Genomic DNA, 16,758 nt, shown 5'->3' on the forward strand with positions numbered 1-16,758 from the left:
GAGCATGCTCAGAAGGGATCCAGCTTGAGCAGCTGGGTGCTCTGTTTGGATCCAGATAGTACTGGGGAAGTGCCTTAAGTCCACACAAAGCACACTTATTCACAGATAGTGCTCTGAGAATGCAGAATATTGGTGGTGCCCACATTTTCATTAGAGAACTTGCTCAGGAAGTAGGAGATAATATCTAGGCACTTCACAACCTGAAGGACACACCTGTATCTCCCACTTTCTAGGAGAGTGCCCTAACCACCAAGTTATAAAAGATTCTGGATGTGGACACCCCAGGTGGCCCAACTGAAGCTCAGTTGAAGCATAGTTCATGATGTATGCAGAGATGGAGTAAGAGAGATCATGATTCTGTAGCCTAGTGAGCAAGGCACTCTTCAGTGAGGCAGGGAAACCTATTTTCCTGTTCTTGCTGTCAAGAGTGCTCAAATTTGGGCTGGTCTTTTTTTGCAGTTTTACCTCCAGGGCTATACATATACCTACTAATATGTGCCCCCTATCCACGTCTTTGCCATGCTATAATGTTTCAAGTCTGGGAAATTTCTTGTGTATATTTTTATTTTATGTGCGTGTTGTTTAATTTTTAAAGAAATTACAGATGATCACTAAACAAGAAAGTCCAAAGAGAATACTGCTCCTCTCCCCCGCCTTGTATCAAATTGAAATAGCAACAGTGTTTTTATGGGCATTTTCTCTGTGGAATTATATGTAATAGAATGCTTAGCCCCTGCAAAATTATGAAAAATATCTAGCACAGAGAGAAAGTGGAATTGCCATTACATACCATTAAGCCTAAACATTTCTTCTTTGTAGCCTGTGGATAACATTTCAGCTGTGATATTGTCATCCATGATTTAACAGCAGCATAAAGGTGTTACATTCCCTACAGGGCTCACTTGTTAAAATGTTTTCTCCTAAGCAAACTAAGTTGCCCAAAGATCCTCAGAAAATCTATTCAGTGGTGTCAGGGCAGTAATTTGTGGGGGGGTGGGAAATTTTTTGTTAAAGCAATGGAAGACAAATTATTTTAATGCAAAACTCTATGTAATTTTGTTCATGGGGATGCAATTTATACCTCAATAATCTTCAATAATCACTTGTTTTTAGGGAATGCAGCACCATGTAGAACTGTGCCCCTCAACTGCCATTGAAACCAGTGGGAATTCATTACCCCTCTAGGAAAAGACTCTACAGCTAGGGACAGAAATTGCACATAAACCAGTATAAGTGATCAGAAACTGGTTGAAACGTGTGACACGACAGAAATTCAGTGCACATAAACTGCTTTCAAAATGACAGAAACCAGTTTAAGATAAACCTAGATGGACGTAGCATCAGACTGAACTGATTAGGTTAGTTTATTGAATTCTGTCCCAGATCCCCTCTAGATTCAAGTTAACTCACAGTCCCCCAGCATGCTTTGCAGTTCCCCCACAACATGCCCCTCCCCCCCAGTGGGCGGGCTAGCCTTGGACCAAGCTGTCCGCTTCAGCAGAGCAGGAGGGCATTCTTTAGCACCCCCTGGCTTCTGGCCTGGGGCACTGCAGGCATGTGGCTGCATTTTCAGTATCAAAAATGAATTTCTATTCACTTGCTATTGGTTCAATATATGCAGCTTAGACTAACCTGCAGAGATTGAATTGATTCAGTGTTAAGCTTTTTGACTGCCTGCACTTAGCCTATGTGTACAGTATAAAATACATAAGATGTAAAATCCTGACAAGTCACTTTACCTGTAGAGTATGTTTTAGGTGCCCTTTTAATTGTATTAAGTCTGGATATAGATAAAATAAAATTAATCAATTATGATTAAGATCCATCCTTAACTTCGACCCACCCTGTTCATTTTCACTCATCCTGATTTTGAGATAAAGATTTTGCTATCAGGGATACAGCTTATTAAATTGCAGTTTTAAATAAATAACTATATGGATTAAAGTCAATACAGCTCAACGAACAGTAGGTCCTTTCATCTTCTTGGAATGGATTTCCTATTATTGAGCAATATCTTGGGTATCAGTTTCCAAGTAGAATTCCTCGTTAAAATGTATTAGAAGTTCTACTTGAAAAGTGATGGCTTGTCTGATAAGTGTCTCTTTGTACTTGAATTCCAGTAGTTATTGTATTTAGTCAGCAGGAGACCACCTTGGACTGTAAATTTCCAAAATATTTAGTTTAATCAGCTTGCATATCTAATTAAAGGTTTAATCAGTTGTTTGGCTAACCAACATATATGCTGTTTCCATGTAAGATCACTTACCTGTTGCAGGTGGATGGAGTGTGGCCACTCTGACAGGTGCCATTGTTAACATAGTCTGGCTTATGTCTTTGTATAGTTTGTCTTACACAATCCTTTTGAGTTTCTCTTGAAGGCGGTTATGGCACAAGTTCCCTTTGAAGTTCACCTAAGTACAGAGGAGATCAAGACCTGTTTGCCATATCAGCCTTTAAAAACAGTGCTGACCACTCATGTACAGGTGAATTTTACCATCTGTGGATGAAGTCTTTCAAATAAAGAGTTTAATATGTATATGCCAAGCATCAGATCCATACATATTTAAAAAATCCTGATATCCTCAATACTGTTATGAAATTGTAACTTATCCTTCATTCTATTTAAGCTAAAGTGTTTTTTGGTGTCTTTCCCTTTCCCTAATCTGACTCTAGATCAGACTCTAGGTCACATAAATAATTCCATTGTGTGTTTCTAAAATAAAAGTCTTTCTTCAATACAGGGTACTAGTGCCAAACCAATCTACTGTTCATGAGGTTGGAGATTATTTGTTTCATGAAGAACCATCTTATCCTAGTTTTCCCGCATGCCTAAACATCCTTATAAATCAGCTAGAGTTTAAGGAATGTTTGTGCCCTACAGCCTTTGTTTCAATTTATCTAACTTATTTTAGTTTCTATGGTAGTATTATATATAGGTGTATCTCTTGTACCTGAATCAAGCCCTTAAAACTTTCAGATTTAGAACGCTGCTCATAATCTGAGGTCCGATTTTTAATTGGCTGTGGCAAAAGTATGAATTCTAAACTGCTGTGGTGGCAGTTTCTTGCTTTGATTCCCCTATTAGGTGTAATAGCAGGTCTTTCATGCTCTCATATATCTCCTAATACTTAGTAATTTCTTTAAAGCAACAGTTCCTAGAGACATTGGATTATGGGAAAACCTCAGCTTTCATTTAAACAAAAAAAAGTTTCCCTCTGGTTGTGGTAGAGGAAGCTTGAACCTTAATGGCTCAAAAATTAGATGTAAAAAGAGCCCAAGATTTTATTATAAAAACTAATTGAGTTTAAAATAATCTTGTGAGTGTTTTAGAGCTTAAGTCTTGATAGGTGTGTGTACTTTATTTGTATATCTGCAGTTGGCAAAACTGTATTGTCGAGGCATGGATATTTCAGGAGTGGCTGCAAGTTATGTATAATATTGAAAAGAAAAGACAAGAAACTTAACAAAATGCATTAATTTTCTAGGAGGTAATGGAGAAACTCAGATGGAGGTATGGTATGCAGGGTTAGGGTAGGGATCAATGGTGTGGAATCACCCCACTATTTGACCAAGCCATGGGAGAAGCAGCCAGGGACTTTTTATAAGTCCCCAAAGCAGGCAAGAATCCCATTCGCTGCCTGCTCTCAGCACCTCCTCCGTTCCCTTCTGTCCTCAGTAGCATGTCCCCTTCCTTGCCCACTGGTCCTGCTGTCCCTGGCTGATTCAGGAGCTTGCAGGTGGCTGGGAAAGTGCTCCAGAGCAGCTCCTGCTGCACTCCAGCTGGAAACAGTAGCAGCACAGGGGGTTCCTCTTCTCTGTATACCCCCCAGGTATTCCCTGTCAGCCCACCAGCAAACCGCTGCAACCTCTGCTGTCCCCAGCTGCAGTAGCTCTGGAGACTGTCCCCCAACAACCCTCCCAATTCATTTCCGGGGGGGGGCCTCCAAAGCTGCTGCAGCCAACCTCAGCAGGGGCCAGCAGTAGTGGCAAGCAGGTTACCCAGCACCATATTTGTTCCCAGGCTGGCAGGGAACACCCAGAGAGACCGGTAGAAAAGAGAAACCTGCCTGCTACCATCACTGTTCCCATTGGATCCTCCCCCCACACCTGGATTAGCTAAGGACAGCAGCAGCAAGGCGGGGGGAATGGTAGGGGTGGGGTGGTATGCTGATACTGGGGGCAGGGAAAGGGACGATGACAGGATTTTTACCTGATTTGGGGACTTAAAAAAATTCCCCACTCTGGCCAACTCACAGAGGCGAGTTGGGAGTGGGGGTGCAGCCACCCGTTCAGAGCTGCTTGTTATTTCTGCACCCCACTTTACAAAATCCTGGATCTGCTTATGGTGATATGATTAGGGATAGGCGAGAAAGATCATTTTAGTAGCAGTGATTTGAATGGATCTGAGTCATAGGCAGTGACATTAGAGAGGAAAAGATTGCAGTAGTCCAAGAAGGACTTAAGAACCCAAATCGGTTCTAGTCAGGTGAATTCCAAAGAAGGATGAATTTTTAGGAATGTTGAAGGAAGCAGACATGGTCAGTCAGCAAAACTGCCTGGATGCATGGGGCTCAGAGGTATGATGCATGGGAGAGTTCCAAAACTGGGTTTCTTACATCAAGAATTCCTTGCTTTATATTCAAGTGATCTTCATCCTGAATACTATCAGCTGCATTGTCCATGTCAAGTTCAGCATTCTTGGGCTGGTGGAGAGAAGGGGATGTAACATGCACCAACAGCTCAGTAATTTTCCAAAAAAAGACCAAGTTTCAGGTAGAGTTTGTTTTAGCCTCTATAATAGCTACCTAGGTACAGGTTTTTCTCGCTTTATGTGGTACATGTGTTTCTGGAAAATGGTGCATAACTCGAATTTACATAAAGGGAGCCCACTTCATGCAAATTCCAACACCTCAACTGTACTGACCCCCAGACCCATTTCTACCCCTTTTCCAAGACGATTTTGGTACTTACCAACAGCAGACAGTACACACAAGCATGCAGTGGTGGTGAATGTTACCATAATGGGGATGGCAACTACAGAACCACGTGTCACAGACAACGAGGGAGGAGCAGAGATCCATACAGGAGCCTATATTTTGGTGCGTGTCACTCCCACAATGTACTGCACAAAGCAGCTGACTGAGGGCTTTCACCACACTGAGTGCATAAGAGTGAATTTTCCTTCCGTATAACACATTTTTGGTTAAAAAAAGGGTCATTGCATAAGAGCGAATTTGCACATACAGAACCCACATAAAGTGAGGGAAACCTGTATTAACATTAGATACTAAATATGCGGATGTAGTACAAATGCAAATATCAGCTGTTGTGATTACCAGCCAAGGAAATCAAAATGGATTTAATAAGAGAGAGACTTACAATTTTATGAAATATGGTTGACAGTCTAAGAAGTGCAAAAGCACTTCACATTTTCAAATATAACCAGAAAGGAAAAGTTTAAACACTAAGTAGCAGAGAGACATGTTTTAGCTGGAGTACACCATTGACAATGAGATTCAGTGTGTAGAAAAAGTTCTTTCAAATGTTAACTACTGAGAAATTAGATTGTAATTAATCCCTCCTTCTTCAACTGGGAACCTTACCCATACAATACTTAGCCTCTGCAAGAGAAGGCTGAGAGGGGATCTAGTGGCCATCTACAAATTTATCAGGGGGGACAACAAGGAATAGGAGATGTTCTATTTACCAGGGCACCCCTTGGAGTTACTAGAAACAACAACCACAAACTGACAGAGAGCAGATTTAGGTTAGACATCAGGAAGAACTTCCTTATGGTAAGGGTTACCAGAATCTGGAATGGGCTTCTAAGGGAGGTGGTGCTCTCCCCTACCTTGGAGGTCTTTAAGAGGAGAATGGACAAGCACCTGGCTGGGGTCACCTGACCCCAATGCTCTTTGCTGCCCAGGGCAGGGGGTCGGACTCAATGATCTACTAAGGTCCCTTCTGATCCTAAACATCTATGAAATCTATTAAATCTATTTAAAGGTACAGGGATAAGTCATTCACCTCTATGCGTAATGATTTGATCCTATATTTGCATGTTTGCTAGCCAGTGCAAACTCAGTGTATGGTTTCAAAGATGCTCAGTTTATACAATTATGTTAAAACAAAGGGGATAGAAATGACTGGGACAACTATAGAGGTATCTCCCTCTTGAACACAGTCGAAAAAATGGTCACTCACATCACACTACCTAGGTTGAGTCTGTAGCTTACGGGTGAGCAAAATATGGCCCACAGGCCAGATCTGGGCCACCAACTGATTGTATCTGGCCTGAGGCTGCCCCACAGTGCTCTGCATGGGGCCGAGCCCCCCAGGGCAGCCTGTGCCGCGCTCCTACCAGATGGGTCCAGCCCTGGTCAGAACACACAATTTCCTGGTGGGGCTGCTCCTGCAATGCCCAGGTACTGCTTAGCTCCCACCACCTCCAGAGGTTTCTCCTCTTCCTCCTCCAGGCAGCACGTAGGGCAGGGAAGCGACAGCCGGGCACAGGGAAGCTGCAGCTGGGCAACTTTTGCCCCAGTCCATGGGGCTCCAGCTCCAGCTCCTGGCTGCCTTCCATCCACTCTGCCCACCCAGTGAAATGAGCAGCCAGCTGCAGACAGGTGAGTAGGTGGAAGGCAGCTCTGCTGGGAAGGTGTGTATGCTGGCTGGGGCCAGGATGGGTGTGGGTAGGCCAGAGCAGGCTGAGCTTGGCCCTATGCGGAGGGCTGCGAGGCAGCCATGAGTCAGATCCAGGGGTGTGGACTGCACCTGCACCACACTGCCTGTAAAAGGGGTGTGTCTTAGCCCCTGTGCATCTGACTAGACTTCTTATGTGTACACCATGATCCAGAAGATAGAGTTTCCTATCCTATGTTCCAAGACTGCCCCACATCAGGTTATTCCCCTCACACACTCCAAAAACCAAACTGTATACAAGGCTCTTCCTTACAGTTTCATGGAGATAGGTAAAATTCCCAGTAAAGGGGAACAGCATGAACATTGTGGTAACAGATTTATCACTGGGCAACTTACACAGAGTAGCAGAATATGACTTAAAAACACATTTACTTTTACTTCTCCAATGTATGAGCACCAGATATAGCTTGATAAATTACACATTATTATTTGCAGTTCTCTGGTCATTGTCCATCTGAAGGTTTCAAAGCACTTTATAAATATCAGTCATCACAATATCCATGCAAAACAGGCATTGGTACCCCTATTCTACTGTTATTGTCAGATTAAAGTGGAAATGTGTCAGGTTGGACATCCAAAATATGAGACATTCAACTTCAGTGACAGTTTCTGAAAGCATTCATCTAACTTGGCAAAAGTTGCATAGAAACTTAATGATAAAACGAGTAATGTGACATCTACTTTGTCCAAAAATTGCTAGATATCTTTGCCCAAAACTAATTAGCTGAAGGTTGGAACTGGACTTTGGAAATCCTGAGCTAAAGGTCACTTGCAAAGAATGACTAGTAATGCCATCTACTGGAGGCATAAAGAACCGTTGGATTTTTCTGGATTGGATGTCAGAACAAAAAACCACAGGGTTATTAAAAACTAATGAAGACACTAAAGATAAAAACCTGTGACAGGAAGGTTAAAGACCCCACATATGCAGAGAAAGAAATGGACGCAAAGTTCCCAAGAAACTTACAATTCTGAAGTAAAAGGTTCACGTAGGAGAGAGGAGATCAATGGAAATGTTTCTATGCAGTGAAACAAAAGGAAAATGGGGAGCTGTGTTTGGAAGAGGAAAAACAACATCACAAACAAACTTCATCTGTGCACCTCTTTTTAATAGATAAGGTCCAACGGTAAGAAACTAAGCAGAAATAAATAGTAGAGTGGCTAGAGTGTTTTAAGTGTCTAAGCAGATCCCTGTGGTTTGTTCATAGTCATCATCCATCAGTGTGTATCAGAGAGAAAATGAGAAGTGATTTTTTTTTTTTATGTTCTAATAAATAGGTAAGTCCAGTAGCTTCTGATTCCATTTGGCTTTTGGTCTGGTGTATTTGTCTGCAAGAAAGTAGAACCAATGCCAAGTAAAATTAGATGAACTACTGTTAAGAGCCTTAACCATAATCCAAAGGCTTGCTTTGCTGTTTTTTTTTAATAAAGATGAATATGCTGATATCTCTTTCTTTGGCCCTCTCTACACATAAATGCAGGAGATCTAATGTGCAATTCACACAATCATGCCTCCTGCCATGCCACATGTGCCCGGCAGGAGGCACAATTGTGGGATCTTGAATTAGATCCCTTTGAACCTTATTGCAGGTGCAGAGGGAACCTGATCCCCATCTCCTCAGGGCCGGAGTAACCCTTTAGTGGGCCCTAGGCAAACAAATTCATGGGCCCCCAGCTGGTCGAGACCCCCCCTCCCTATCCTGGCGCTACTGCCCGTGGGGAGTGGGGCTCAGAGCTGCCACTAGGAAGCAGCTGCTGTGGGGGGAGAGGCTGGCAGAGGGGAAGGGAAGGCAGATGGGGCCATTCACGCCACTGCCGCAGAAGGAAGGACAGGGCCCCCCCGCAGCTCAGGGCCCTAGGCATGTGCGTAGTTTGCCTGTGCGTTAATCCGGCCCTGCTCCTCCTGCACCAGCAGGAAGCCATCTCCCATGGCTGGGAGCCCCACACGTGGCACCCTAGTTGAGGGGCTCCTCGCCGTGGGAGGTTTCCCCACACTCTGGGGTAGGAGGATCACCCCTACAGCAATCCTCTGGCCCTGGGGGGTTTCCCTGCACTCGGAGCCCTAGGGATTGCAGCAGCTGAGCTCTCCAGCATTGCGGGGTTTCCCGCACCCCAGAAGCAGCCAAGATCCCCAGGCAGCAGGCGGGGGGTCGTGCACCGCGCAGACTTAAGGATCATGGCTGCCACAGTCCCTAGGGCTCAGGGGTTTGACGCTGGGCCTGTCTACCCCTCAGCTGACAGGACTCCCCGCCACAGGGGACAGGCCCTGCAGATTAAACCTGGGGGAGATCCCGGCTCTGAGGTTCAGACACCGACCAGCTGGTCAAGTTCGAGGTCTAACTTCAAAGCTTCTTAACTTCTACTTACTTCATAGCAACTGCGGGTACAGCCGTGGCCCGCAGCAGCAGTCCCCCCGCTCACGCAGCCGAGCGGGACGGACCCGCGGTCCTGCCCGAGCCCGCCCGGGGGCGGCGCTGCTGCACCGGCCCGCTCGCTCCGCTCCGGGAAGGGGCTAGTGCTTGTGTGCTTGTGTGTATATTTGCATAGCTGCCGCCCGGCTCGGATGTGACTGGCGGGCGCAGCCCCCTCCGGAGCCTCTGATTGGTGCCTCTAGCCGCAGGTCATTTGCATGGCCGGGGGAGCCGCGAGGCGGGAGTTGGCTACGAGCTGCCGGCAGCGTCGCAGGCGGCCGGTGTCCCGCTCGGCTCTGCCCCACCGCGCTCCCGGGCTCGGCTCCGCGCTCCGGCAGCTCGGCCCCGCGCCCGCCGCCTCGACCACCCGCTGCCCCACGCTCGCCGCGGCGCTCACCCTCCCTGTCGGGAGTGCGCTCAGCCCGGCTGGGCATGGAGGTAGCGCGTGACGCGCCGCCCCGATATCTAGCCTGACCCAGCTGAGTTTCCCCGTTGAAGGTGCAGTGGCGACAGGGGTCTGCTCCTTGCCTCGTTGGTCTTGGCCGTGGCTGGGAGGATCACCGTTGTTTCCTATGGCTGGGACATACAGCTGTACTCTGAAGACCCTGGAGGATCTCACCTTGGACTCTGGTTATGGGGCAGGGGATTCCTGCAGGTCCCTCAGCCTCTCTTCCTCTAAGTCCATCTCCCAAGCCTTCCCGTCAGCCCAGCACCGAGGCAACTGGTGGTGCTACTCTGGCTCCATGAACAGTAGGAATAACAGCTGGGATACTGTGAACACCGTCCTGCCCGAAGACCCCGAGGTGGCAGATCTCTTCGCCAAGTGTCCGAAGCTGCCGGATCTCGAGGAATACCCTTGGGCAGATGAAGACGTGGGGAAGATTCTCCACAAGGGGAAGGGGGAAGGCAGCCCTAGGAGCTTTTCTCAGGAAGCGGTCAGGAGGCTGTCGCAGTTGCTGAGGAAGGCGCTGATCAGGGTCTCCAGGGAGGCCCAGCGCCTGAGTGTGATGCACTCCAAATGCACCAGGTTTGAGGTGCAAAGTGCCATCAAGCTCATCCAGAGCTGGTCGTTGTCCGAAAGCTGCGTCCTGGCAACCGTCAAGGCCCTTTCTCTCTACAGCATGAGCGCTGGAGACGGGCTGAGGAAAGGCAAGTCAGCCCGCTGTGGTCTCACCTTCTCCGTTGGGAGGTTTTTCAGGTGGATGGTGGACACTAGGATCTCGGTTAGGATCCATGAGTACGCCGCCATCTCTTTGACAGCCTGCATTGAGAACCTGGTGGAAGAGATCAAGGCCAGGGTGCTGGCAAGTCAGAGCCCAGACGGAGGAGGAGGTGGAAGTGAGATCTCGGCTGAAGTCCTAGAGATGGTCATCAACAATGATGCTGAGCTTTGGGGAGTACTGCAACCCTACGAGCATCTCATCTGTGGGAAAAATGCTAATGGTAAGGCCCAGTTATGTGTATGTTACCCTAACGTCGGCTAAATGTGTTCTTTCCTTCGAAATAAATAGGTACGCCAGACCCATTTCTTAGCTTGTGCTGTGGTGTAGCAGTTGATACCTCCTGTGCAAAGGAGGTGTAAAACTCTGTCAAATCAGAATGGTAGACTATTACAGGCAGCACAGGTGTAAATTGTGACACGAGGTGTGATGGCAGTGGAATACGAAGCTGTACGATATTAACAAATTTTTAAAAAGTCATATGTGAAACTGTAATTAAACTTCCTGCCAGCTGCCCTTTGAAAAAATTAACACTTCAGAGAAGGAGAGTGTGTGTGTATGCCTCCAAGTGCCCATAGGGGAAAGTTGCATTAGCAAACTTTGAATTATATTTTCATTTAAAAAAAATCCACATATCACACACAACTTATTTTCTTCTGAAGAAGAGTTTGCCAGTATCCTATAATGACTGATGTCCAGAGTTTTGGGGGGGCAGATTTAGTGATTTTAAGTGGGCTGATCCTCACATACAGTCCATAGGAGGAAAACAAATTTGAAGTTGGTTTACTAGCCAGTAAAGAAGGCAACCCTCCTCCCCAAAAAACCAAACAAACAATCAAATGTGTTATTTAGGCTCTGCTGTTGTAGAGGGCATGCTGCATAATGGGTAAATGTAAACTATAAAAATTGCACTTAACCCACCAAAATGAGGATTATAGGATAGTACTGGAATAATTGGAATAGCAGAGCATTAAGATGCTTACCTCTATAATCTGATTAAAAAAGGAGACAGTTGTTAAGCAGTTAAGCAAATAAGCAGATAGTAGAGGAATCTCAGCATTTTCCCTCGAGACTGAAAGGTTTAAGATTTTGATAGCTCTGCGGGGAAGCCGCAGTGTCTCCATTTGCATACTTAAGAGCAACCAATGTCTTCTAGAAAACTTTAAGAGTCCTTTAGTTTAAAAAAGAAAAGAATTGTTTACACTGCAAGGTTTTCTGTCATTTTTGCCTTACATGGGGAAAAAAAAAGGTGAGGGGGGAGGGCCAAACCTGCCCTGTGCTGCACAGGTGCAGTAGGGAACAGGACTTATGCAGCTTCCTACCCATTACCCCATGCATAAGCAAATTGCCCATCAGTGCATTTTCTTCCTACATCACCTTAGCCAGGCAGGAGATGCGAGCCAACATTGCTCCATGCCTTCTTCCCCTATTGGTGCCTCTATCAACTACCGGCAGGATTTTGTCTAATGTGTGGGAGAGGAATACAGCAAATACGCTAAAAATGTGGAATTGTCTGTAAAACTTGATGGCTTTTTTGGAATGCTACTTTGGCACTGACGAAATTCGTTGCAGTAAATTGCATCAAGTGAATATGTGCACACATTTGCCTGTTTTTAAAACCCTTAAGTCTTTGGTGGAGCAACTGCAGAGGTTTTAGAAAAGAGCCTAGCATATTTTGTTAGCTGTCAAAACAAAAACTGATAATCCTACGTGGATCATGAGAGGATTTGTAGTTACTCTTCCACTCCCTGTCCCCGTTGTCTGGAGTGAATATTTCACGTTGCGGTTCCACAGAGAAAAGCTTGTGCTCTAGCTGTCTATGATCTCTGCTCAGTACTTCCGTGATGCAGTTTCTGTGTTAGATAAGGAGAAGAGAGGGAGGCCGAAGGGAGTATTAATTCACACTATTGCTGATTTATAAAGTCCCTTTGCCTGAAGAGAAATCTGCTATTGGAAGACCAGCAATGAATGAATGAATGGAGCCTGGTGTTAGATGGAAACATAAACAGCTATGCAAGGAAATCGTTATAAATATTCAAAATGCCAAGTGGTCAGCTATGATAACATTCATGTAGTTGAATACTAAGCAGTGATTGGCCATGGAAAAGGCTGGTTTCTTTCTCCTTTTTGTTGCTTCTCTTGCTCTTTAAACAACTTTAAACAACTCTTTAAACAACTATATTTATTTTTGTTATGCCTGAAGATTATAATGTGCTTTTGTGCGCATTTAATTCAGTTTGACAGTGTGCTGTCTTAATGCCTGACCTCAAATGTAAAAGTCAGGAAATCTTTGAAGTCTAAACTCCATCCCTTGCACTTTCAACATAAAGAGGTTTTGCGATAAATGTCTTAAAAGGATGTCTTCATCTGGGTAGATCAAGAGCTGAATGTTGAGTAGTGATACCATACTTTATTCAGATACCTCTCTGCATTCAGATAATGCTTCTGTCCTCTTGGCTTTCCTTCTGTACCAAAAACGTGTTAATGGAGAACTTCTGCATACGAGGCTTGTTGAACATTTATCATGCTTTGTCTTGTATCACTGAGGTTGCTGAAGATGGGGCATTCACATTCCAGTCAGACTTTCCAATATCCCGATGAAATCTTTGTTTATTATGCAGGAAGTTGTACTGGATGATCCTAATAGTCCTTTTTGGCTTTATAATAGAGTTTTACGTTTTATGTCAGGATGTTTTCCAATTCCTCCTTGGAGTTTGAATGTTAAGCAAATCTCTAACTCCCTGCAATTTCACAAGATACAATGGCCTGGTCATACATTCCTTATTCACATAAATCTCTCATTAAGAACACTGGGTACAGTCCAGCCTGTATTTTCCACAGAAATGAATCCAGAGTCTCAAAACTTTGTATTCTTTATTATGGAGAACACATTTCTAGTACCAACTTGCATGCAGGGTGGAGGGTTTCAAAATCTGTAAATGCTTTAGAATGGCTTGCTACATATGTAAATACTTTGGGATAGATTTTCTGTGATAGGTTGGAGGTTGTAAATTGCTTTTTATTCATGTAACTACTCCCTGTCTCTCTGAATAGTATTTGGCTCAATGCAAAATGCTTGTAAAATGGTACCCTCTCTGTAGGGCGGCAAATGAATACAGTACTTGTCACACTATTAAAGATCATGTAATATTGTGTACAAATTAAGAGGTAGCCAGATTCCCTGCTTTATGAATTTGGATAAAATAAGCACTGGGGAAAATAAATCTATAACCAATAGATCCCTTTGTTTTCAAGCAACTACAGTCAAATTTTCTTTCCCTAGGAGCAGCTTAGCCACTAAGCCATATTCTGCTTTTGGCATGTTAGTATAAACATGGAGAACATCCATTGAAAGCAAGAGGACTCCATCATATTTACAATAATACCCAAAAATAATTTGGTCCAGTATGTTCAGCAGTCTGGAAGACTTCACTATAAAAGCACTGGTGTAGAAAAAGAGTCCTTTCACGTAGCCAGTAATTCCCAGTGGGGAAACATCAAGGAAGATAATTCATATGCTAACGCAATTCACACCTATTGTGGTGTCAGTACAGGTTTAATAAATTCCCTTTGTGCACAAGGATGGTGAGGTTAGGGAGTAGTTATTCTGTCACAAAATTTACAGGGTACTTCCAGAATACATGCCTGGGAACAGAAATTCATAACTATATTGGACAGTAAAAAATCTGGACTTAATATACACAGTGGTGTTATGTCTCATTACAACCTTACAAACACTGCTAATCATTTCCCTGTGCTTCCCAGGTAATAACTACCTCCATCTCAATGGTCTTGCTCTGCCACTAACTAGATTGCTTATTCTACTGTGCTGCTTTTGTCTTACAAGGGTTCCTGTTTTCATCTCTTCATTCATAGTTCACAGCCCCTCCTTCATCCCTCCAAGCAGACTGTTTATGTTTACATGGAGTCTTTTCTGTAATATTTAGCTCAGCCTGCATCTGCTGCTCCTTCAGCCCTGAGGAAGGGAACCAGATGCCCAAACGTTTGTCTAATACCTCTCCCAACTATACAGTTAGTCCAATACAAGATATCACAAAAAAGCCTTGCCTTTTGGACATTTCCTAGACCATTCTAACCTTGTGTCAATACAAGCATCTGTAAGGCTCACCAGTGGAGGTATCTGTAGTTTGATGCTGCTAATGGACATTTTCAAAGGTAAACTAAATATAAATGCAGAAGGGGACTACAGAGAAACAAAAGCATAGATGTAAATGATTAAATTAAATGATAAATATTTGAAAAAGCCATCAAGATGATAAAAGATCAAGAATGCTGTGCCTCGGTTTCTACTAATTGGATAAAGCCATCAGTCTTCTCTGTACAGTCTCTTAATTTAGCTGTAGTTTGCAGGGTAGCTGATACATGCATCTCCTATAGGCTGATTCTGCAATCCCTGCACACTCATATTTCATACTGAAGCTTATGGGAAGTTTGTGCGTGCAACATAACAGCCCCTTGTCAGGATCATGCGTTAAAGCAGTGGTTCTCAAACTTTTTAGACTCAAGGCAGCCCTCAGAAATTGCCAGCTCTTAGCTTTCACTTGTTTCTTGACTACCAAAAAAATAATAGAACAGTCTTTTGTTGTCTAGGTGTTTGCTTGCTTAATAGTGCTAATATTTGTGTGATATGTCACACAACCCTTAAAAGGATCTTGTGATACTTCAGTGTGCAACTGTCCCCGGTTGAGAACTGCTGTGGTAAAGGGATAAACCAGGGTGCAGTTATTTGCCACTTCTTTTAGACTGGGATATGGGGACAAATTCTTGTTTTTCCAAAACCCCCCAAAACTTATGCAAAGGCTGGTAATGTGCATGCTGAGCAAATTAGACCTTAATTTAAAATTGTTTCCAAAATTCTTTTACATATTAAGGATCTGTTTTGATTTCTGGTTTCATATCATTTAAGTCTGAGGAAAATCAGATTCTAGGCTGCTTGGGGCTCAGTTTAACTTGGATATATGAAGTTTGAGTGAGATTTGAACTCTTGGCTTCAAAAACACTGTCAAAGCTGAGGGTTGGCCAGTTAATCTAATCTCTCCAAGATCAGCACGTTTGCTGTATGAGGTCAGTATTCTTCAGGTAACTATACAGCAAAGTCTCCAAGGTCAGTGGTTCTCAACCTTTTTTGTGCCAGGACCCATTTGTAAATATCACTGGTCAGCCCCAACCCCCCCAGTACATAGGGGTGGGTGGGAGAGGCCCCAAGCAGTCACTTGTAGCCTGCAAATCTGCCACCCTGCAAGGAAAAAGTACTGTTTCCCACGTTTTTCTCCTTTAAAAGAGAATCTGTTTGTAACCCTTTCATATATTCTTGCGACCTACAGGTTGAGAAAAGCTGTCTTAGATGACATGATGGGGACTGTTCCTTTAAGGACTTAATTCCCAGATGGAGTCTGGGTGTGGTGGTATAAATTATGCATAACCAGTTAGTAGAGCTGGCAAAATAAAGAAGATTGGCAAGCACCTTAAAACAGTGAGAAATCAGTAAACAATTCTAGGTTGTAACTTTTTTTTTTTTTAAGTGCTATCATGTGGTTTGGAAAGATGTCATGATTTTCAGCCAGAACTAAGTGCAGGGAGTAGGAGACTGGCTTGCCTATTCTAAATTTACACCAATATACTTTAAAATTTCATAATTTTAGAGAAGTTTTGAAGGCTTTTCTAACATTCAGTATTAGAGTGGTTTTATTTTGAATATACTTTGGGAGACTTACTAAGACAGAGAGATACTTAATTTGGAAAGTGATTCATTTTTAGCATGTGAATGCCACTTATTCTACTGTACATTTCTTAATTAAAAATAAGAGTTTTAAAAGGCATAACAAAAAATCATGTTTCAGGACATAAAAGCAGTAACTGTTGGAGATTAGAAGGAAACTTTCCTTAATAACACCCACCTGGAGGACTTTTTGCACCTTACTTTGAAGTCGCTGGTCCTGTTCATGGCTGGTAATGGGTATTTGACTATATGGACCTTCTAATGTGATTGTCAGTCTCGCATTTCTTATGCAGCTGTATTACAATTCTGGTGTAGATGAATTGGTTTATGCATTATTCATGCTGAGCTGTTTTAAAAAGTCCCAAAGGACTACAAAAATTCGTTCAGTAGTTTGTAAAACACAACTGTCCTATACTTAACTATCTGATTATTTTTAAGTAATTCTGGGACCACTAATGCACCTGCATGATGGACTAGGCACACCTTAATATTCCACAGATTTTGGAGAGTTGGTAGTACTGCAGATTCTATAGGACAGTGGCACCCAAGCTTCTGGCCCTGCAGGCCAGATGAGTTGCACAGGGTTGGTCCATGGACTGGATTCCTGTATAGGGTCAGTCCATGGACCTGATCCCATGTGCCCTAGTTTGGCCACCTGCCATCCCAATTTGCCACCCCCCCCCCC

General features: G+C 43.9%; 1 protein-coding gene across 1 annotated transcript in view; it reads left to right on the plus strand.

Moving 5' to 3' along the window:
- The first annotated feature begins 9,503 nt into the window (after nt 1-9,503).
- Nucleotides 9,504-16,758, plus strand: part of ABTB2 (ankyrin repeat and BTB domain containing 2) — a 205,336-nt gene continuing 198,081 nt past the window's right edge. Inside the window, exon 1 of the mRNA XM_019519408.1 lies at nt 9,504-10,556. Within this exon, the coding sequence (XP_019374953.1) occupies nt 9,686-10,556 (871 nt within the window). The 5' untranslated portion in view covers nt 9,504-9,685. The remainder of the gene's footprint in view (nt 10,557-16,758) is intronic.

The sequence above is a fragment of the Gavialis gangeticus genome, unplaced genomic scaffold (genome assembly GCF_001723915.1).
Source record: "Gavialis gangeticus isolate Ggan-Ray unplaced genomic scaffold, GavGan_comp1, whole genome shotgun sequence".
In the NCBI taxonomy this organism is placed as follows: Eukaryota; Metazoa; Chordata; order Crocodylia; family Gavialidae; genus Gavialis; species Gavialis gangeticus.